The sequence below is a fragment of the Argiope bruennichi genome, chromosome 6 (genome assembly GCF_947563725.1).
Source record: "Argiope bruennichi chromosome 6, qqArgBrue1.1, whole genome shotgun sequence".
Lineage (NCBI taxonomy): Eukaryota > Metazoa > Arthropoda > Arachnida > Araneae > Araneidae > Argiope > Argiope bruennichi.
This window is the reverse complement of record NC_079156.1, coordinates 9814729-9839910: the sequence shown is the minus strand read 5'-3', so window position 1 is coordinate 9839910 and position 25182 is coordinate 9814729. Positions and strand designations below refer to the sequence as shown.

Here is a 25182-nt window from a genome sequence, read left to right as displayed (position 1 = left end):
AAAATAAAATCTTCATTTTAAGTTAAAATATACAAGTACTAATTATTCTTTCACTTTGAATGTGCTATATATAATTTTACTGTCTGCATACAGTTAACTCCATAAATGATTTTATATGTTTTAAAAATATTAAGGAATTAAGAGAATTTTGAATTACTGATGATAAAAAAATTTACATCTTGGATTTACTTACTTTTAAAAGTTATCAAGATGATGACATTATCAATTGCTGGTGCAAGATGAATGTTGCTCTTACTGCAATGCTCACAGAAACTGCATAATCAAAAGAACATTTGGTACCATTGTTCATGCACAGATAGGTATGCTTTTCTGAGTACAGCATTTTTTTTATCAGTTAACACTAATGAAAAGTTCATAGTAATTAATAAATCCATAAGATATTTCTTTGACCAAAAGCCTTGACTATTTTGGTCAAACATTTTTCAAAAATACCCATTCCACTTGGAAACACTTTTTGCAAATAAAGTTATAAACACATTTTTATTTATGTAAGCGTATCTACATATGTTGCTTTTTAAAAAATTGAAACTTATGATGGAAAAATAAATATTCCCAAAACAGCTCTGTAACTGAATCCATCAAGACTACTTGATACCCAGCACACAATGCAACTTGGTATGAAAGTAATTTATACATTTGAAGTTAAATAAAAAAATCTTTTATGCCAATTATCTTTTTAGAATATATTTTAGGAAAAAATTATTTATTGCTCATTATATATTCATTAAATATAGAAGTATCATTGAAAATAAGTACCTGAATTTACTATCTGGGAAAAGTGGCAGAACATTAGCTAGAGGGGAAAAAAAAAAAAAAAAAAAAAAAAAAAAAGCACTTTGTGAACCTACTACATACACATCAGCATATTTATTCACTTTCATTTAGTTAGACTTGTCTGATGTCAGAAAAGATAGAATTTTGTATAGTTTAGAATTCTTGATGATTATACACTTATTAATCCCAGAACTTAATAAAATTTTAATTCTATACTATGACAATATTTAGTAATTTCAGAATACACTGACTTAAATTCTATAATATTTATATTAACAAACTAAAAAGTAGAAAATTTTTAAATTGTTTCAAGTATACCAATATAAATTCTTTTAAAAATTTAAGGTAGTAAAAAAAAAAAATCTTTTTAAATGATGGAAATATTTGTTCTTTCAACTTAAAAGAAATGAAAGATGTTTCATTTCCTAACGTACTCCATAGGCACTTTCACATTTAGAAAATATATATACATACTTTAGGACAGTTAAGCATAATAAGCTTTATTTTTGGCAAAGAAAACTTCCTATTAATTCAAGTAATTTTTTTTACATAAAATGAAATCATTGGCAGTGTTTGAGAATAATCTACAACACATTTGTGCAAGTAGTAATAATAGTTGCAAGTGAAATCCATTAAAAATATAAATTTTCATAGTTTACAAAATCCAATACTTTTATGGCAAAAAGTATAACAAAATGATTTTTCATAAAATTAAAAAAAAAATCACAAATTCTGTACATTTTAACTGTATTATTTTGTTTAATGTTCACACATATAAAAATTAAAATTGTAGCACACTTTTAAAATTTTCTGAACAGCAACTACAGCATAGCTCTAGCATCTATTTTAACAAGCATATTATTTTAACATTTTGTAAAATTATTTCCTACACTTTCCTATTGAAACAACCATCTCCAACAACAAACATGGTTTTTTTGACAATATCAGAACAGTTTCTCTCAGTGTGCAGGCACAAGAATTGTTTTGAACTTCCATTGAAAACTGCGAGGCAACAGAGAATAATAAATTTTCAAATAAACACAAAAAAAAGAAAAACATTTAATAGTTTTCTCTAAACAGAACAATGAAAAAACAAAATTATACAAATTATCATCAATTTGATTAATGAGTATGAAAATTGCATGCAGTGCCAGATTATGGTGCTAAGCCAGAAATAAAGTCATTCACTCCAGAAAGGTTGTATACAAGATTATTTCATATATATATCTCTAAAATAAAATTTAAGATATTTATATCATGTATGTATGGGGGCAGGGAATTGGTATCTTTCATATTCAACTATGCATAGTGTAAATACTTTCATACTTGTGAGAAAATAAACACATGCATATACACATATAAATATTAAATTACAATGTGTTAAAAAAGACATATCCTTTTGAAGAGAAACACTTACACTTTTACACAAAATGGAACACCTGCGGAAATTATTTAATTAGCCCCCGACTACCAATTAGCTTGATATTGCAGCTTTCAGGTTAAAAAAATTAGTTTTTAAATGAGTAAACATTTTAAACATCGGGATTACAAAATCTTAAAAATATCTTCCATATGATTTTTTAAAGAAAGTATATCTAGAAATACTAATTATTTATCTTCGAACTGACCATGAAAAATAGAGAACTGCTGTTTAATAGGTCAAAGAGACAAGGTCTGAGATTGAAAATCAATAGCCACTTTAGACAGGTGTTTTTTTTCTCAAAATCTTAGCCACTGATGATTCAATACAATTCTAGTTGTTGGTAAGCAATTTTTGCTCATTTTTAAATTAAAAGAGAAGAATTCCTGTTCTCTTTTTTGAAGCACTACATGCATTATAATAAAATGATTAAATAAACTCCAGAATCCATATTTCTCATATAATAGATGCATGCAGTTTTTAGAGTATATAAATAATTTATTCTACATTAGCATGAGAGAAGAAAAGTATAAAGCTTCATCCTACTATTGCCAAATATCCACTTTTTAGATAATCTGAAATTAAAATTTTTCACTTCACAATCTTATTCAAGCTTGTATTATTAAAACTGCATCATTTAAATTTTAATGATCTTGCCCTCCCCCCATCCCCATTTGTAATTTTCAGCAACAATGCAAACTCTTCTTCAGCATCTTGCTTACACATCTATTAACAAAACAAGATTGCTTGAAGGAAATCATACAGTAAAGGTGTAAAACAGTCTAATTTTGTTCAGTTTTGGTTTTCCTATTTTTGTAACAATATTTCTACAAATTCAGACAGAACTAATTGAATTAATTTGATGTAGAAATACTTTTTCATTCAATCTACTATATAGAATTTCTCATTCTCATTGCTGAAAGACAGTCTGCAAGGAATACATTATATTTGACATATAAGCACTTTGAGAAAATCTTAACAATTTACTGCTTATTATATATTTTTCATACCAAATAAATCACTCAATCGAGATAAATCTTTTTAACATTATTTGTAATATGAACTGAATTCCATTTGTTATTTATGCTCTCTATATATTAGTTAAATCTCTATTTTTATTTTCCTATTTTACAAATTTGCAAAAAATATTTTATAAATTGTATCAAGCAAAAATAAATTTTTAAATGTTATATTTAAAAACATATTAAGGCACAATAAAAAAGCCAAGACCAATTATATATACAAGTACACCTAATGATATATAGAAGGACATATTTCCAAACCATGGTGAATCAAACAAATAATTTGAGAACTGAATGCAGTAGAGTATCAAAAATCCACACACTACAGGCAACCAAAAAAGTATGACTATTAATTGATATAGTAAACAAATTCCCATGAAAAATGGAACAGTAAATAGGTTAGTTCTTCTAGTTATGCTTTTTTCATTTGAAAGAGATCTGAAAATAAATGATACACTGGAAGGAACCCTCAATTACAAAAAGTTTTAATCACTTTTTAAATTTCAAGAGAATAACTTCTTGGTCTCACTAGAATTGTACAGAGTGCATACAATAATTGAAAATATTACAAGAAATCACTTAATATCACATGAATTCTTTCAAAAACATTCAATTGAAAATCATATTTATTGTTAAAAATATTTATACGATGAAAATGCAATTAGTGTAATACTAGAGTTTCAGAATGAAAATTAAAAAGTTTTGGTTATGTAGTTTAAGTCAAAGAAATGTTTTTTTTTTTTTTTTTTAAAAAGACACTAGATTGTACTAATTCTGGAAGTTCTTATTTTATAAACCTTAACCATTTAAGTTTTTTCAATAAAAAATATATCTGTAACAACTCAGAAGAATTTTTTTTTAAATTCAAAATTCTTTATTATCAAACTCATTTGCATCTGATAATAAGATCATATTTTAAGAATTAATAAAATTGAATATACTGGTTTATAACTGCATTTGAAAGGAAGAAAGTATGCAAAAATTGTCAAATTTCAATTTGTATGGATAGTGGATACTTTACTATGACACAAAAACAAAATAAAACTGCAAAGTGACTATTTTAATACAGATATATTTCTATGCACTAAAAATCAAAGCATTCAATTAAACACTAAATTAGAAGAACTGATACAGAAAGCTATTAGGCGAATATAAATAACTAATCTAATGATATTTTTCTTTCTTCCTATGAATTAATGCGTCAACTGGAAGTAATACTGAATTATGTAAGAGACATAATTTATTCTGCTTTATAAGAAACTTAACTGCACACATGATCAGGCACTGGATCAATGAATTTAGAAATATATATACGTAAATATATATATATATATAGTATATATACACTACAAATGACTCAAATTTTCAGAGTCTTGAAAAGATTTCTGTTTCACTGGAGAAAAATCTATTTGTGCATATGTAAGAGGAGCTTCTTTGGTTTCACCATCAACTGACTTTCGTAATTTAGTGCCTGTGCCTTTGATGTCTTCTTCGGAAGCTGGTGGCAATTCCAAGGATGCATAGTTCAGACGGATCTCGCCACAGACAGAGTTTGGACGTGAATTTGGATCGGACAGAGTGCTTCCCTTGTTACTGGGCTGCGAGAGACGTCTCACAACATTCTCTACCAAGGGAGCACCTGAAAGATCATTGGGCATGGCACCATAATAAGGAGAAGGGGGTGGTGTCTTGGGCACCACACTATCTGAGGAAGTGTTTTGTGACTGAATAGGTGGTGATTTTGAAGTGGGAGACGATGGTAGAGATGATTCTTTCACTTGTTGCAGAGGTGGTAAAGAATGGCTTTTCTTATTATTGCTGAGATTTTGTAGCAACTCAGCACTATCTTTAGTTTCAGGGTCAGTGCAGGAATTATCTAAAATTCCACCCTCTGGGGACATCTGACTATTAGTTGACTTTTGGTTGTAATTCATGCACATGTAATCTGAAGATGCATTTTGCTCTGAATTTGACTGTTTAGTAGTGAGAGAATTACTATCAACAACTCCTTTGTTTTGATCCAGACTTTTGATATTTTTCACTTCTATGTGTGAAATGACAGTAGGTGGTGTACTTGCAAGTGAGCTGGGACTTCGGGATCTTTGGTGTCGAAGTACAGATCCAGAAGCAGGTTTTAACATGCCACTACTTTTATTATTACTAATAGTTTGGTATGTGCAAGTCGGATCCAAGCTCACATAATCACCAGGGGGATGCAAAGGCTCACACATTTTTGTAGCATTGTGATTCAAAACTGTAATTGGAGAGCTGACTGAAGCTGATGACCTTGATAAACATTTTGAGTTGTCCGATATAGGAGACATTGACAAATAATCACTTGGAGTTTCTGAATCATTACTGTTAGGGTTACAGCTGTGTCCTGTGGAATGAGACTTAGCTTTGTCACGATCGTGTAACAATTTCATAGCATTATTTGGAGAAGATGAGTAACTGCCAGAGCGACTACGGCCAACAGGTTCAATAGTAAAATTTGAGTCCAAAAGATCGATTCCACCCGTTGTATATTTTATTCTATTGTAATCAATCTCCATTAAATCTTCCCCCACATCTCCTCGACTAGTGGAAGATCGTATTCTTGGAGGCCTATTATTTAAAAGAGGCGCACTTGAAGATTTAGTTCCAGTTCTAGGATCAATCCTCATGAGATTGCCCAGTTCTCGCTCCAATGGATTACTTTTCTTTTGGCCTGAAGCTTGACTACCAACAGAATAAGCTCGAATTCGTGAGCCATCGACCTGTACAGGCAAATGCGTCTTTTTTGGCTGAAATAAAAAAAAAATGACCCATAAATATTAAAGTTTTCGACAGCTCATTTATATATATTTTTAATAAATAAGAAATTTGCATTCAAACTGATTATATATTTTATAATTTGGTTTCTACTTCAAAACAACAACAACAAAAAAATTAATATTACATAAATATTTTGAAGGTAACCTGTTAAGTGGAAAAGATCTTCAAACTAATATAATTATGGATTACAATCACAACAAAGACAATAATGTTTGACGAAAAAAGTGCTTTGTATCTGGAATACAATGTCTATTTTGACAGTTTTCTCTTCGTTCATATGATTAGATTTTAATGTTACTTGGTTTATTAATGAATCATTAAATTTTTTTTTCTTCAAACAAAAATTTGTGCTAAAATAAATATGTTGACAAAATGTTTTACAATATTTGAAACAGAATTTAATGCTTTATAATAGTGGCGATGATCTCTTATACTTATACTCTTAAGTCTTTTTTAAGTAATCCTACAGTTATCTTCTTTAGCCAATTATTAAAGCAAAGATTCTATTGCTAATGTTTAGGTTAGTTAAAGAGTTCAAATGTATTGAATTATATATTCATGACACCCAAAAGATTTATATTCAATTTTACATTTTATTCAATCTTTTATAATAGAATTCATTCCACATCAGAACAAATAATCATACCAATGAATCAATTTTTCATGATGAAAGTTGACTATTCTGATAACCAACCATTCAAATGGAAAGATAATTTCAATACAATTTTTGTATTTGTTTTATTGAACTGAGCTTCATAAAATTAAGCTTCAATACAGGTATATTATACCTTGAGCTGCATCAAGCTCATTGGGATATTTGTTTTTAAAAGACACATAAGAAAAGCATGTTTACTTTACAAGTTCTGTGTTTGTGAAAATGATTAAATAATTTATTGGTTTAACTCTGAATGCTTGGTACTCTACTATCGAAGAAATAGGTTTTAAGATTCGCATGTATTTTATACATGCTTCATTACAGAATTCTAACCCCTTCCCCTTACATTTTGCTTTTAAGAACATTAGTAATATTACAATAATTTACTCTTATGAGTTTGTAAATTGCATTTTGGAAATTTCTAGTAGCATTTCTTTAGCATTTCAAAAAAGAGACTAATTTGATTTTTGAAAGTGTATTTTGAAATAATTAAAATGGAATATCAAATGAAAAAAAATTGCATTTTTAATACTATTTACTTTTTTACTAGCATAGAGAAAATTATCTTAAAGTACTACTTTGAACTATCAACCTCCATGTAATATGATCCGAAAAATTTTTAAAAAATAAAAATTGCTGAAGAATTATCAATATATATAATAGCATATCTGATTTAGATAATAATCGATAATAGTAGATTATTATATTTTACATAAAATAATTCAATTTGAAAAAGCAGATTCTTCACATAAAAAATTAATTTATACCGTTAATATAAGATGTATAACCAAGCACTTACTACCATATTAGCTACTGTAGACAAATTGATAAATATATTTCCTTTCTCCTCTACAAAATTTAAAAGATTACAGAAAAATCATTTTTTATTTCATTCTTAGAAAATATTATTGAAAGAATCAAGATACAGAAATTCACACCAGTAGGTAGTGATTGCTAAAATAATCACATTTATGATTTTAAATTATAACCCAAGGAACTAATAAAAATTACTGATGATAAGAGGATAAAACAAACTTTTATTTTAAAAAGCTTCCCCCCCCCTATATATTACACATAATTTTCAAATATACTTCCTTTATCTTTAGCAAAAAAAAAAAAAAAAAAAAAAAAAAAAAACTCTCCCCCCCCCCATCCTTTTTTCCTAGCAAAAAATAAGAATTTATTTTGTAGTCGATCTCAATAAACATCACATCCGACATACTGCAACTAGGGAGATTATTCATCACAACAAGGTGACTTTTAAATAATAGAAAACTAGTCACTATAGAAAAACAATTATATCTCTAATTGTTTTTTAGAAAAAGGAATTTGACACTTGAGAAATTTTAAGAGTGCAAGCGCATGATGATTAAAAATTTCTATCTAATTGCAGAAGGGGGGGGGGAGAATGTATTAAAAAGCAACTACTTTAAAGCAATTTCCACAATATCCAAGTACAATGTTTGACATTTCAAAGTAACATAAAATAGATTTTTTTTCTTTTTTTCTTACAGAACTGCAGATTTGTGCATTACATGGTAAGATGCTGATCTTGATTGTGTCAATATCTCACATTCTCTCAGTTATATATTTATAAATTATCGTTTCAAAATAACGAAAGGATTATGCTAATTACTATCCAATAATTATTGTAGATTTTGGAAAGAACATATCCTTTACAATTTGAGATGGAATGTGACATTAAATACGCAATTAAATAATTTTACACAATTATATACTCCATGAAACGAAAAATAGAGAGAATTTGAAAATTTTAGCCAAAATTTTAGTGCTCTTTCTACTAACATGGTCTCTATTAACATATCAGACTCAAAAAGTCTATGAAGAAAATTATGTAATAATAACAAATATTAAATTTTCATTAACCATAGGGTTTAAAAGTATGCAAACTGACACAAGTAAATGGGAGAAACAAAAGGAAATATTTAGTACTCTCAATGTTAATAAACAAGTTTGCAATGTATGAATACAGGATTTTTATTTATTTATTTATCACAGAAAGAGAAATGATCAAACTTCAAGAAAAAATATTTCAATGAGAGGCATACAATTTATTTCATTTTTTAACTACACACAAATTCATTATTTAGTACTTAATTGGGTATCTTCATCATTTTAAGTTTAACTCGGCATGCATAAAAGAACAGGAAAAGCAGATCTTGACTATATCCACATCATATAAAAACTGAAATTTCTCGGATGAAATTAATTGGTAGTATAGTGGTTATATTTGACGTAACTGGTATTTTTGGAGTTGGGATTCAAAATAATTTGCTAAATATACAGCAACAACAACAATTGCCCATGTGAATGTCTTGGTCTGGTTATGGGTACATAAAGCAACAAAAATGTATGGTAAATCCTGACATGCATCTTGCCATCTCTCATCTGTACTAGTAGTCTTAGATTCTAGCTAATAAATCAAAAATTCTAGAAATACATTTAATGTGTAAATTTTTATATAATATATCTAGTAGCAATAAAGTGAAAGTTTGATAGCAACAAAGAGGTTCTTTATTTTAAAGTAAAATTATATATAAAAAAACCCCATCAATTTCATCTATCTATTAATAATTAGCAATCTTTGAGGACCAGCTGATTTGACAAATATATTGATTTTATTGTTTCTAGAATAAAAGATTCAATTTCAGTTAAGTCCTTTAACCTTATTCTTACTTTCTGTTACTCATGTACATGATTTTTATTAATGGAAATTAATCATGTTTTGATATCATGATAACATTAAAATATAATAGACCATGTAATGTCTCTCCTAACTGTACATGGTCTTTAACTGTAACTTCTTCACTTTCTTATTCATGTAAAGAGCACAGATAATAAACAGAATCTTGCTTAGAATACAACAATAGCAAAAAGAATTATGCAATTAAATAGTTAAAACATGAAAATGATTTTAATTTTAATGCAACAATGAAAAATATTGTTGCAAATTATGCAAGAAATATTTTTACAAATTACAAAAAATTAAAAAGCACTAGATTGGTATATTGGTATTAATAATAAAAGTTTTTGTATTTTAAAATGGCGTAAAAATTACTTTTGTGCAACAATATGAAATTATTGCAGAAAAATGTTATAATCGCATTGTATACATTGAAATGTAAAAGCAGACTGTACAAGATAAATGTGATTAAATAAATAAATATTTATCTAGAATTTTTATGTTGCTTTTAAAAAGCAACACCATATATATGGTATTTTAATTTGTGGGTACATATTACAAGATGAATTTTCGTACGTGCTGCACAATATTTTTTTTAATATATAATTTTTGTAGAATTAATTATGTATCTTTCTTGAATGCAAACTTTGCATGATATATTGCCACCTCAGTTTTTCCCCTTGGCAAATAAAAGGAAGGTGAGAAAAAAAAAGTTATTTTCTAATATACAGAGCTTTTTTTATAAATTAATGAAGTTGGAAGGACTTTTTAATGTAAAATATGACAGCAAGAAAACAATTATATTAAATTTTTTTAAATGACAAAAAAAAAAAAATTAAGAATTAAAGAAATTAAATATAGAAAAGAAATAAAAAATTTAAATGCCCCCCCACCCCTATTGCATAGATAATTAATTTGACATTAGCATCAAAGAAATTCGTATGCAATGAAAATGCCATAATTTGATATTTTAAAAATTTTTACTGCCCGTTTTTTGTGAAAACGAATGTTTGAACAAATTACAACAACAAATAAAAATATATTTTATTCAAAATTAATTTTTTTGTTGTTAATATGCAGTGCAGTTGCTCATTTATTTTTTTTTAAAAAATGAAAGGAGCAGGCTATCACATAATATAATCCTGACATTTTAGATGGGAATATAAGAAAATCAATGATAGTATCCAGTCACTTAATAGATGACAAACAATTCTGTGAAGACAGACAGCAAGAGCTATTTCAAATGTTCTGGAACAATTATAAATTTATCACATTATACTTAGAAAATACGTCAATTGCTCAAGTAATAATATTCTTGCTACAAAATTCCACATAAGAATTATGGAGTGAAAAAAAAAAAAAAAAAAAAAAAAAAAAAAAAATGTAATACTTAAACATATATACAACTCATACCATCGCATCCTCAAGAAATAAACAAATTCCTATTAATATAATGCTGAATTTTCTACGCCAAATAGTGGAGTAAAAAACCGGGTGTATAGTGAGAAATTGCTACAAAAATTAAGCACTTCTGAGCACCTAAGCACCTTTTTTACATTTATCCATACATGAACTTTCATATTTTCTAAGCGCAGGATGTTTTTCGTTTCTCAATAATGCATTGTTTTTATTGAGCATATTTTAAGTAATTAATTTTAAATGGGTATTTTTGAAATTTTAATAGTTAATTCAGAAACCACATAATAAATTTAATATTTCTATAAAATTGCAGTAGCATTGCACTATGGATTTTATTATAAAACATATCTGTGTTTATATTTATATTTTAAAAAAACATAAAAATAATATAGAAATAAAAAATCATTATTAAAAAAAAATCAAGTCAATTTTTATAAAATTAACAATAAAAACCTGGCCTGTTTTTCAACATTTCTTAAAATTAACACAATACTAATTAATTGGAACAGATATATTGCTTCTTAAAATACATTAATATTGATACAGATGCATAGTATGACTAAAAATTTTACCAATGAGCATGACCAATTTGGATTTTTATATATGCAGCAACAAATGAAGTTCAACATGGCTGGAAGAGAAAGTAAAATTTCCTCCTGCTCTAACTCATCACACTTAGCAGTTTAGAACATTTTATTTGCAATCTTATAAAGCTACTAGCTAAAGCATTCTAGGATGACTATCATCATAAGGTTGGCAAAATTGCCAAAAATTGGCGATAGAAAAACACGTGATGTTCCAATTGAAATTTTCAGATCAATTTTTTTTAAATAGAAAAGAATGGCATTATTTAGAAATGGTCACACTAAAAATAATCTTATTGCATCTGAAATCTAATAAAGAAAATTTCTGAATGTTCCAAAATTCGAAACGTTAATAAAAGCATGCTTTTAAACCTATATACAATTACAAATAAAATTTGCTTACTTTAGCTTTAAAAGAAAGGGCAGTTTAGTTTAGTTTAGTTATATTAACATCCTGTTTGAAGCAACACTAGGGCTATTTTGGGACAGACCTCGTAATTTTGAACTGCGGTCAGATGACGAGGATGACACCTGAGCTGGCACCCCCCTCTCCACACCACACCAGCGGGAGGACGTTTGGTCAGGACGGATTTAACGAGCAACAGACCCCCTTACACGACGGTTCTTCAGTGGAGACCTTACCACCAGGCCACCGCGGCCAAAAAGAAAGGGCTAAAACACGCAATTATACATTTTATGAAGAAATGAAAATGATTTCACAAATAATAGAAAGAAATCTGCGAAGATAAAAAAACAATAGCTCTGTAATTGCAAGTATAATTAAAATAAAAAATGATAGTTAATGTATTCTTTAAATTGTAATTTTTGAAGCTAGGGAGACAATATATCACACTGTCTTAAAATTTAAAGCACTTATGAAGTGAAGAATCTTATTCAATAAATTGTTTTAAAGTTTTGAATTTTATATTAAAAGCAAAAAAAAAAAAAGTTTTTTAAAAAATCAAAAACGCTAACAAGTTTAATGCAACTGAACAATTTCATGAAGAAATGACATTTTAAAATTTATTGCAATACAAATTGTTACAAATTGAGTTCAAGACTCATTTTCATAAATTTTTAAAATTTAAAAAAAAATACAAAGAAAGAAAGTATTTAACGAAACTGGAATTTAAACAACCTTTGAAATCTTTAAATGGTGTAAAAATTTATATTTAATAATAATTTATTTTGATGTTATGGCAAAAACATGTTTAAATCCTGTTTTTATTTAATTAAATTTCTAATTGTAATTTTGAAAAATCCTTTCTTAGTGGGTTTCTAATACCTCGGAAGCAACTTCCTGCTAAATTTCATGTTTGTAATTTCAATGATTTGTGCTGCATGTTGCTTTGTTATCTAGGTAAAACCTCTGCAAGAATACTGAGATGGGAGGCAATATATATATGTAAGAGTTACCCGAGATGGGAGGCAATATATATATATGCAAGAGTTACCTGAGATGGGAGGCAATATATATATGTAAGAGTTACAAAAAGAGAAAAAGCAAAAATCTTTAAAAAAATAAAAGTTTTGAAATTTTTTTTATCTCTAAAATCTTTTTTGAAGTTTTAAGTATTAGATCTAGCAGATTTTTATATATATATATATATAAGCTAAAACCTGCCGAGATTGGTCAAACAAATAAAAAATTTTAATTGGATGGGGACATTAAAAAAACAACAGCATGAAAGAAATCGTGATCTTTTAAAGCCTATGGTTTCACATTAAAATTTCCTCTGAATTTTATGCAATTGACTAACGTAACTATACATCGCAATGAATAAGAATTCAATATACCCTACCATCAACTTCCTAGGATAATAAATCCCTTTAAAAGGTTGTACAAGAGATTGTTCTCGTTAATATTTCATTTTAGAGCAATGATCGAATTTGTAACAAACTAAAGATGCTTCATTATAAGTGTTTTTGGAGCAGCATCTTCCATGTTCTATATATTTCTTTGGGGAACCAAATTCAACTTGCTGTATACTCATTTTCCGTTCATTGGATAAATCAGTGTATTTTTCCTTAAAAATGCATAAAAAGGTTAAACATACATTTACTGACTTAACTAAAAAATACTTCATCTTTAAATTCTACTGAAATTCGAATGTTTTTCGTAATCACAACAAGTATGACATAATTTGTATTGGCCCTTAGGAATAATCTTCCCGGTATTTCCAAAAATAAAATGCACACTGATGAAGAAAAAAGGAGTGAAAAAAAAAAAAAAAAGAAATTAAGTTTTATCTTAACACCTGTTGACAGCACTTGAGAAAATTAAGCACTTCTTAAGGAATTTTATTAAAAATTAAGCACATTTAAAGGACCTTTTTTTAAAAAAATTAAGAACTTTTTAAGGATCTTTTTTAAAAACTAAACACTTTCAAGGCGCACAAAAACAATTTTTAAATTTAAGCACTTTTTATGATGCTATGCACCATGAAAAAGCGTTACAACTGCACGAGTTTGCTATTTTGCTTTTTCCCCATCAAACTATCAAAACCTGTAAAGTAATTTAACATATTACATGTGTCTGTAATAATTACATTTTAAATTGTGCTCGTAAAAATATTTTTTACTCACTTAAATTCATATTTAAAAGAGATTCCGAGCTACAAGTATTTTCCACATATCTCAAGATGTAATAATTAGTTAATAACTTTAAGTATCTAAAACAATTGCCCAAGTAATTCCTTAGTTTCCATTTCAGTGTCACTCATGAAAATTGCAAATTCCTTTTCGGAACTGATAAAATGTCGCAAACTAGTGCTTACGTCCACTTTCTGCTTCATAATTTTAGAAATAAAGAGGCATTGCATTTCTCTGGTGCAATCAAGACTCATGGATAATACTATTGAAAATTGTAAGGCACCAGTGCTAAGAACCACGAAGAAGCCAACTAATTAAAGTTCGAAATATCTTCTTGCTTTTGGAGATTGGAATGCTAAATATCAAGCAGACTTCTGTATTTTAACTGAAGCCAATATGAACTACATTATCAGCAGTCAAACCTTACTAATGCTTCCTCATTTTCAGTTGATAACACCAGGCATGATACAACTTGGAATAAAAAAGACTAGGCAAATAAATTTCACAAAATATGAATTGTGTCAAACATAAAAACCAAGAAGTAAAATAAGTAAGATTAAATGAACTGTAAAATAGATATAGTTATGCAAAAGTGTTTTAAGATATTAAGAATATTATAAAGTTATTACATAAAAGAAAATTAATCAATCTCAGGAATAATAAAATTTAATTTCAAAGGCAACAAAATTCGCATTTTCACAAAAGCGAATAATGCACTTTAAAAAACAGGGGAGTTATGCAAGAATATTAAATCAATACCAAAAAACAATTCTTAACATCAATCTATAATAAATAGTCGGTTAATATGAAATAACTTAATGCAACACATCTGGATGAATAAAATATCACCTATTTCAAAATAAATTTGAAATATTTCTAAATGTAATGAAAAATCAATCTGTTTGCTTCAGGCAAATATGTGATACATATATCAATGATAAATAAGGACTTGAATAATATTTAAAAATAACAATTAATAACAAGTAATAATAAACCAAAGAGTAAAGGAATTTTATAATTTAGTCATTCATGCTATTAAGCAAAATTCTTGTGTTTAAATTGCACATATAAAATGTATTTAAAAATTTTCTGCATAAAAAAAAAGTTCACTATTTAATAAAATGTTTTGAACATTTTATTAATTGAAAGAGAAGATAATAATTTACAATAACATTAATACATTAAAATAGAGGACCCTTCTTTTGAATTCCTGCACATGGATCATGCGCAGTAGAACTGATACAATCAAAAATATAAAATTTAATGATAAACTTACCTTTGCAAACTAAATGCTCACTTTCAATGGCAATTTTAATATAATGGGTAAAATGTCAAAAAAATTTACTATTAATTTTGTGATCAATTCAGTGCTGCATAAATTATAATCAAGTTCTTCACAATTTATGCAGAATAGGAAAGAAAAAAAAATGCATTTCAATTGAAGCAAAAATGGAAAAACAAATTTGAAAATTTCTCAAAAGAATCTTATGTTTTCTTATTTTCAAAAAATTAACCATTAAATAATAGGCAATTATTTTCACAGAATGATCTTAAAAAGATTTCTAAGGAAGATGCCTCAAATTTCAAAGCTACACTAAAAGGCATTTAGTCTTGGTGGACATAATATAAATCTGTTTTTGGAATTTGGCTTGATGCTACAACCCTCTGGAATACTAAGGCACTGAGCCCTTGTGGATTTTCTTCACAAATATAAAAATGAATTCATATAGAAGAGATTTTTAAAGAAAATCCATTTAGAAACAAATAATTTTTTTTTAACTTTAAATGTCTTCAGTAAAGTATTATTTGTAAAAGCAATCGTAAAAATTTATAGCCAATGAGAATGAAAGACATTGTAAAAACAATATTACTAAGTAATAAATGATTAAATGACAAACTACAATTGATTTTGCAGCCAAATTTCCATATAAAAATTTTGTTAATAGAAAGAATTTACTCTAATATTATTAAAAATGATATTAATGTAAACTATTCATTGATCTGTTTTTGTAAAATGAAAATAAAACATTTACCCAATCAAGCTAATAATTAGTTTAAAAATTACATATTTAAAAAGACTATCAGCACAACTTCCATGACAATGCATTTTATTTTTTAAAATATATGTAATATATTAAGATATGAACAAGACATAGCGAGAACATTATATCGCAAACTTTATTTACAATGAAAGGGGTTAATCAATATTTACATGGGTAGAACTATCAAATATTACCTAAAACAAGAATTCTTTTAATACTATTCATGTACCAATTCCAAGATTAGTATTTGCATTGTTTCGAATGTTTAATATATTTCTACATAAATTGTAGAACCTTCCTAAAAAAACAATCCCTTTTATTAACATTAAAGCTCTTATAAATCAAATTTATTACCAACAGCCATCAGTTAAAATAAAAGATAAAAATTTGAGAATTAACAATTTAATAATTTACAGAACAATAATATTGCAAAAAATATATTTAGCAAATCTCAAATAAATCCACAAACTTTGAGCAAAGGGCAACAGAAACAATCATTAGAATATTCAAAGCTATCATCACAAACCTGAGGACGGCTTCCCATTGAGTAAGCACGAACTGGACGAATATATGAATCGCATGACGAATCATCAGTATCGGCAAGAAAAGATTTCACCTGCAATAAAGTTACACGTCTGTTTGAAGGAATTTGAAAAATTATATAAGATACAGAGAAACCAATTCATCCATAATTCAGAAACTAATTCATCCACTCCTTAAATTTAAAAACTACGCCGATATCTAAAATTAAAACAACCAAGTAAAAAAAAAGTAGATAAGGTAACTATTTGATTTCTGTGAAACGTTCACAACATTTGAGGCAAAATAAAATATACAAAATAAAACTCAATAAATCTTAAAAAAACTATAGGACCATGCAAGAACTTTTTGAGGGTACAAAATGGTAGAAATGTGTCAATTTGTAATGCGATTATCTTTGATGGTAGCACAGACCTGACAGCCTCTATTTCTGCAAAGAATAAGATTATTTGCAATGGTTTAAAACTGCCTCAAGAAGAGTTTCATTTATTTATTATTATTTTTTACCTCAGACTTTACCTACGTTAGAAGAAGGAGGGAATGCAAACCTTTCTTTAGTACGCCTGATACATTCAGTGCGATTCAAATTAGGCAGTAAATACTATTTCAAATGTAACAGTATTTCAGATTTTAAATATTGACTGGCAATACGGGTCAGCATTATTGATAATAAAATAGAATCAGGACCTTCAATTTCAAGAAACATGACATTACAATGTAGAAGAATATCATCCAAGTCACAGTAGACATGGAAATAGCGTTTAAACCATTCCAAATTGGACAAAACGATGATAAGGTAGCCTTTACCATCAATTAACACTATCAGACAGATTCCTGATTATTGGAATTCAGTATTAGGTTAGTAAAATCCACTAAATATTGAAGCAGTAGTTTTATATTTCACTATTCCACTGCACCTATGGTTCGATTTATATTTCTTTGTTCTATACAGAGAGAAAAAGCAAAATCATATGTTTTTATGTGATGCAGCTTTTGAATTCTTATATTCATCGTGGGAAGACTTAAGACCTTGAAACTTAATTATTACTAATTAATTAATTACCACTCTAAAGTTTCTGAATTATGAATATTCATAGTTTAACAAATGTGATCTTAGTTGTGGGAGAAATAAAAACTTTTTAAGTTTTTAGTAACAACTTTATAAGAGAAGGACACAGGCAACTAACATAATATGTTAATCCAGATCTGAATAAAACCATGAACAGGAAAAGAGCGAGTTGCACAGCTTAAAAGATGGAAAAATGCATCCATGTGCGGTAATCATGGGTTGCGAAAATTTTGTGAAAAAGTGAATAAACAGATGAGGTTATATAGATTTGTGAGCTGAAAGCTGAGGGAAAGTTCATTTCTAAAAGTTTAGTTATTAATAATTATAGAAATCTATTCATCGAATTCTATCTAGTAGATGTATATATAAAGCAAAATGCAGTTCTGGAAGGTTGCATATGACAAATGAAGGCAATAATCATTAGATTCAAAGACCTCATTGATCTTCAGGACTTTCAATATTGAAACATACGATTTGTAGATGTATTTTAAAAACAGGAACAATGGTTAGCTGCAAAATGAAAAAGAAACCAGCTCTGTAGCCATATAAATCACAAAGAACTTTTTGCACTTAAAATCATATGTCATATGAACTGAAATGGCAATATTTAGCAATGAAAAAAGCAGTAACTGCATTGTCCACTATAATGCCTAATTTAGCACTATAATGCCATAATTTCCACAAGGTATCTTCATGTTTTTTTTTATTGTCACAGACAAGATGTATTGGCAATGCCTTGAGCAGTATTTTGCTACATGCAACTAATGATTGCTGCATCAACCATTGGTTGCATTGTAGTGACCTTTACCAATGGTTGCTGCATCACAATGCTATACTAAGACACTAGAGGATGATTAGGAGCTGGGAATTTTGATAGACAATGCTTTAGTTTATACCACAAACAACACAAAAATTTAGTTTAATTTTCAGAATCTAAAAATCCTTGATTAGTCAGCATGTAGCCCATAAGAGAATCCCAAGGCATGTGCCACAAAGTTTACAGTTATGGTAAACAATATTTCACTGCAAATGAATTCAAGAGATCTATTAAGTATGTATAAAATGGGATTGAGCCCCAAATTTTGAAAGATATAGTATATAGTTTGTTGACAACTCATTTACGCAATCAACAAAAATGAATGTATAATTAGTGTTTAAATCATGTTTACTTAAATTTTTATTTAAATTTCTAAGGACACAAATATTAAGGACTTGAATGAAATCAAACACAAGATAACATTTTTTACTGTCATGATAGAAACTATTTAATGATCACTTAACAAAAGAACATTATGAAAAAAGATTTATTATTTTTACCAATTCATATATTTGAGCATCAATTTTTGCAACTTCTGTAGATTTTCCAGTCATCAGTTCAATTTTTTCTTCTTTTGCAACAATTTCATTTGCAATGCTTTTTTGTGTTTGTTGAACCTCTTGTTTACCCCCTGATTTTTTTTATACTCTTCTAGAGCTTCATAATATCTCACACATGCTCATTTAGCTAACTGAAGCAAATCTTTTTAAATCAGAGCATTTAAAACATCACCATAAAAATTAATCATAACACACACAGTTCTTAAAAGAATCTTCTTTCAGATTTTTAACAAACATATTGTTGATACTAAATTCATTTTCCACTGTCACATTACCATGTGACAACTCAAGAATTAACTTTACAACTTCTCTAAATCAGGAAATTTTTTTAGACTTCATAATATTAGAATAGACACCATCAACAAATTGAAAAATGAATCAAGTTAATTTTTTTTTATGAAATTTTTTTTTCAAAATGGTTCTTTGCATGTTCTAAACATGGTGGGGAAATTTGTGCATCAGAATAAGAAAGGAGAAGCAAATCAACGATCAACAAATCAATCGATTTATTTGACATGCCATTTTCTCCTGTATTCCTTTTAGATACAAGGTCCAATATCAATGATGGATTTTTTTATTTGTTTGTTTTGACTTGACATGTTGTATATTTTCCACTTTTGGCAAAATAGTAAGTGCCTGTTTTCTCCCATTACTTAAGCTTATCTTTTTACAAGGAAAGCAATAAGCTCTTGCTGGATTTTACGAAATTTCTCTAACTCGTTAAAAAAACCCAGGATTGATTTCTTTTATCTGTCCAATTCATATTAAATGCAGATTTTGAGTAGCTCATTATTTTAATAAAATTCTCTAATTTACTTTGAAAAAGTGTGTAGTTTATCAAAAAATAAACAATTCATTCAATGAACTCGTGTGCAAGTGAGTAAATATTACAGCAAAGCTTCAGCAGATTGAATGTTACTCTTCCAGCCAGAGAAATTTATTCTGTTATCTCAAGCAGAAACCTTGCATGCTCATTAGCTACAATTCAGGAATTTCAAGGAAAAAGAAGCGTCTCTCAAATCGAAATTCAATACAGGAAAGAAGAAGTGGGGGCGGGGGGCAACAACTAAGAAACTTAAAATTTCCTGTTTATGGAAATTTTCCTTGTTTTTATACATGATTTTTCAATTTCCTGTATTTTTCTAGTCCTCCCAATATTGTAGCAACTTTGTTCAAGTACAAAGAAACTAAAGCATTGGCATTTCACTATAAAGTACATTCTGCGAATAGCTACAAAAATTGGGCACAAATTTTTGTACTGATCTAAACGATACATTTATTTTAGTCCAAAATATAAAGTCATTAAAAAACTACATTTTTTTTTTTTTTTTTACCAATACGAATCTAGGCCTTTTATCTTTTCGTGATAATAATCTAATGTTTGGAATTACTGACTTAAAAGAATACTAAAAGAAAACAAACTCACTTTATCTAGAGGAAAGTCTTCCAGATTTGTGCTGCTTGGAGAAGACACAGAAATCTCGGATAGTTTTGAACTACTGTCTTTTCGTGATGACAAGCTAGCAGTATGGTTAGTAATCACTGAAAAAAGAAAAGTGACCAGTAGAGATAAATATGCAAATTTTCCTAATCATTTATTAGATAAATAAGCAAAGAAATTATTTGAAACATATTCTATTTTAAAAACAATTTTAGCAAAAAGAAATTGAAATTCCAGATTATACATTCATAAAGTTATTTTAAAGACCTAAGAATTTTTTGTAATAAATTGGATAGTTTTCAAGATGCATTTTACAAACACTTTCCGAATTAAAAACATTAGTACTAGAAAGTGTCACTTCCATCATTTTTATACCATTTAAAATTTTCTTCATGCTTTTAATAGTTTTATTCATTTGCCAAATCATTTTCTATACATTTCTTCAATAAAATTTATGTTATGTAGTGAACACATACTATATATATTATATATACATACACACAAAAAAAAATTAAACCACACTTAACTCTTCAAAGACAAATTTTTAAAACAACTGCAAGATATATTTATTGGGTTATATTCCGATTTTATATCAGTAATAATTTAGGGGACAGAAAAATGGAATTTATTCTTTTGATTTTCTATCCAACAAATTTTAATTTGCTTTAAATCTTTTTCTAGATTTAATAATTTTTTTTTATAATAATTGTATTCAGAATCCATCCAAACTTGAGCTAAATAAATACATTATCTTTTAAAGAAATTTAACATGTTTGTTTAATCCAATACACAATACGATTTATCTTTTGCTGCTAAAAAATGTTAAACGTACTTTTTTTTTTACATCGGAACACAAATATCAGACAAATTTTCCTTGAAAGATAAAATATAATTCTTTGCACGAAATTTCATCTATGAACATTCTCAGCTTCAAATTATTTTTTTTATGATATTTAAATGCATAACCAGAGTTTGTAGAGAGAAATGTCTTTATTCAATCTATTATACATTCTTTTCATATTTTTATACATTCAAATTTTAAATATTAAAAACATTCAGTAGACTTTTAAATTTACATAAATCAATAAAACACTATAAGCAAATTTGACTGAAATCCAAAATGCTTATAACAAAAAACAGATGACTCAAATTTACTATAATAGTTATAAATATTATTAGAGCAATAAGTTTTTATTATTGATTCTACTAATCACAATAATTTTCTAAGGTATTACAAATTATGGTTAAAATAATAGAGTTCCAACTCATAAATATTATGAAAGCCAAAAATTTCTTCCTACTCAGCAAATAACAGCATTTACAACGTGATTTGTTGTTTGCAAAATGGGTACTTAAGTTGATACGCCTTACAGAAAGAAGAAAATACTTTCCTGCTTTTTATAAGGATATGATGATATCTGTTTAATTAGAATTAAGCTTAGAAATTAGAATTAGAAAATTTGAAAGGAAAACTTTTGTAAGTTTCTTTGTCTATTCTCTACTCTTGTTATGTTTATGGTAAATCGCCAAATTATATATTTCTTGAATCAATAGAATATTACAGTTATGATGAACTTTGATTTTTATTTTTAAATCAACCCCTACAAACAAGCATAGTCCTCAAATTTAATCAAAGCAACTGATTTTTAATGTAACAAATTCCTGTTTTACCGTGTATTTTATATAATTTATTATAAAATAGGAAATTATTTTAAGTCTACCATAAAAAGTGTATTTTGATCTGAAATTGATGCTTATTTTATCAAACTAAAAAAATTAATATTGTAATCTACAAGCATGTTACTTTTCACACATAAAAGCTGGTTGTTAATAATAGATAGAATATGGAAGAAAATAACTAAACTGATGATAAGGAAGATGAAAGCATGATACTAACAAAGGAGGGAAAGAATTATCTTTAACTCCTTCAGGACCAGTGTCATGTATAAGCAACATACCCTTATCAGCCCAGCATCTCGTCTATCCTGAGAGCTCAGGTTCACTTTCCAGTCCATTTGCCGCGCATTTGTAGGTTCAAAACAAAAATATTTATTATAATTTTTAAATATTATTAATTTCTACAATGCAGCAATGTTTGTTTTTCAACGTCTGAGTCATATGGCATTTCACTTTTATGTATTGACATTAGTTGGAGCTCTGCACTTCTAGAGTTGATATATAGATTTGATTTATTAGTATAAACCAGGGATGGGCAAACGTTTTTCAATCGCAGGCCAAAAATTGAAAAAAGTAATTTGAAACTTTTCATCAACACTTTTTATAAAAAATACTAACCGAGCAGTATCATTTATATCTGTGCTTTCATCCATAGCTATGGAGCAAAATTTAAACTGGCCAATCTTTGACTCTAATTGTGAAGTCAAATTTTTATCAACGAGTTCGATTCTATAAGTCACCGTTTTTCGAGATAAGCTTACAGTCTCGTAATTGTTTTTCTTGCCTGGACATTTATTCCAACAACAAAAATAAAAATTATAATTTAGTAGTTCTTTATCATTTGACTGCACAGTGAAGACGTATGGAATCGGCTTTATTAACCCCACATATGAAAATTAGAATATTTCCTTTTTGTTCAACATATAGAAGCATTTCCTACCAATAAATTATGATATTATGTTTCCTATTAATAAATTAAAATATGAAACAAAAATTCTCACCAGGGAAAGCTTTTGGCAATGAAGAAGACAAGGGTGCCATGTCAAGATAGCCATCTGGTCCAGTTGATGAAAGCGAGGAAGAATAATGATCACGAATCGGAGCCATATGAATGTAACCATCTTTAGTTTGATTAGCATCATTAGAAGAATCAAGCGACGAAGACTTGTTGCCCTGCACATCAAGAGTAGCACCAACAGGACTCATATTTATGTAACCTTCTAAAAAACAAATTAGGCTTTCAACAATCAAAAACTTTACTTACATTGCAAAAGGAACTTTAACAAGAAAAATAAAAGAAAATGTACAATAGTTAGCAACTTCATCAATATCTATTGATTGTTTATTTAACTTCCATTAAATAAGTATACCATCAGTAAAGAAATGAATGAAAATTTATAAACAAATTATTTTAAAGCGGATTGATAAAATAATCGGAAGTTGCAAAACTTGAAAGAATAACATAATATAATTTTATCAGATGAAGAAAATTTTTTAAAAATTTCTAATATGCTTATAATTATAGCATAGGGCCTGCTTATATGCAATATCTCATGTTCCACTCCCTGTTCTCTTCACAAATGTTTTTTTAAAATAATCTCTGAATTGTTAACAAGTTGATCTCAAATAAGAAATAGCATATGGTAGTAAAAGCATACAGTCTTTATAATTTCTTTCAATACAAATGAAAGACTGACACATTCAACATTTTTGTCATCCTTCACACTCTGTCCATTAACGAAATAATGATATCAAGATTAATGTTAATATCACTCAGGGGATCATAGTCAAACTTAAAACGAGATAATATACTGAATTACAGATTTATAATTTGCAAAGTAAAATACAAAGTATGGAAGGCTGTTAGTTCAGGAGTTACCATATTGAAATATTTGAAATTTGGCAAAATATCAAAATATACACAGTGAATATTTCAATTAATATAAAGAAAATATATAATAACTAAAAGTGAATAATAATTAAATAGTAACTAGTAACTATAGTAGTAAAATAGTAACTAAAAAACAAATTCCATTTAAAATATCAATATGTCATTACAAATTTTATTCTAATACTTTTACAAATTGTGTCAGCATTAAATGTTAGACCTAGAACAAAGGTGATTTGTATGGCCTTGAAACAAACCAATTATTCTTTATGACATTACACAAATTGGTGTAAAAAACTAAAAAAATATATGTAAATAATAAATTCTTCTAAAGTTTATCATTACAATTGTGATAATTGTTAATAAATAAAAAAAATGTTTTGACCCAAAATTATGAATTACTACGTAATATTGAATTACCAGAAATTACTTTTTCCCTGCACCCCATTTTAAAGTATATTTGATAGCAAATTCTTTAAAAATTTAGATACAATTTAAACAAATTATTTTTAAATAAATATTTTAAATTGTGACCATAGAAAGCAAAACTCAGCAACAAATTTTGATTTCAATGGAAAGTAATGCGCTCAATATTGTCTATTAAAAGATGTATTTACATTGTTGCAATCTTTGAAATGATTTTTTACAATCATTCTTTTCAAGATATTATCCAAATTACATTGAAAAAAAAACTATATATAATTTTCATCTTTTTAAAAGACTAACATTTTTAATTATGAGTAGAACTAAGTAGTTGTGACTACTAGCTGCCAGCAAACATTCATTTAACTTTGACTTGGATTGGCAAACAAACTTCCAAAAGAAAACAAAAGTGCAATATTCGCCTTTACATATATTTAGATTAAAACAAAATCACTGTATTTTCTTTTAGCAAAATCAAATAGGCGTATAAGGTCCTCAGAAGTACAAGATCATGTATGCTCACACTGGTCATGAACCCTTTGGATCAGTCCACTACAAATATAAATAGGAATGATACTGACTGATTTAAATGAAATTAAAAATGAAAAGACTCTTAAGGCAGCTGAAAACTAAGTGAGCAGTTTATTTTAAATATTGATATAGGTATAATAATAATAATAATAAAAGTTATGTAACATCAATTAAGTGGGGGGAGTAGCA

At 27.6% G+C, this 25182-nt stretch overlaps 1 protein-coding gene across 4 annotated transcripts in view; it reads right to left on the bottom strand.

Moving 5' to 3' along the window:
* Nucleotides 1–1840: 1840 nt before the first annotated feature.
* The window catches only part of LOC129971464 (insulin receptor substrate 1-like), a 36602-nt gene continuing 13260 nt past the window's right edge, over nt 1841–25182 (bottom strand). For all 4 annotated transcript variants that reach the window (XM_056085252.1, XM_056085251.1, XM_056085250.1 and 1 more), the window contains exons 11-14: nt 23153–23371; nt 20460–20575; nt 16574–16663; nt 1841–6020 (exon numbers count right to left, since the gene is read on the bottom strand). In XM_056085252.1, coding sequence (XP_055941227.1) covers nt 4584–6020; nt 16574–16663; nt 20460–20575; nt 23153–23371 — 1862 coding nt within the window. In that variant the 3' untranslated portion in view covers nt 1841–4583. The remainder of the gene's footprint in view (nt 6021–16573; nt 16664–20459; nt 20576–23152; nt 23372–25182) is intronic.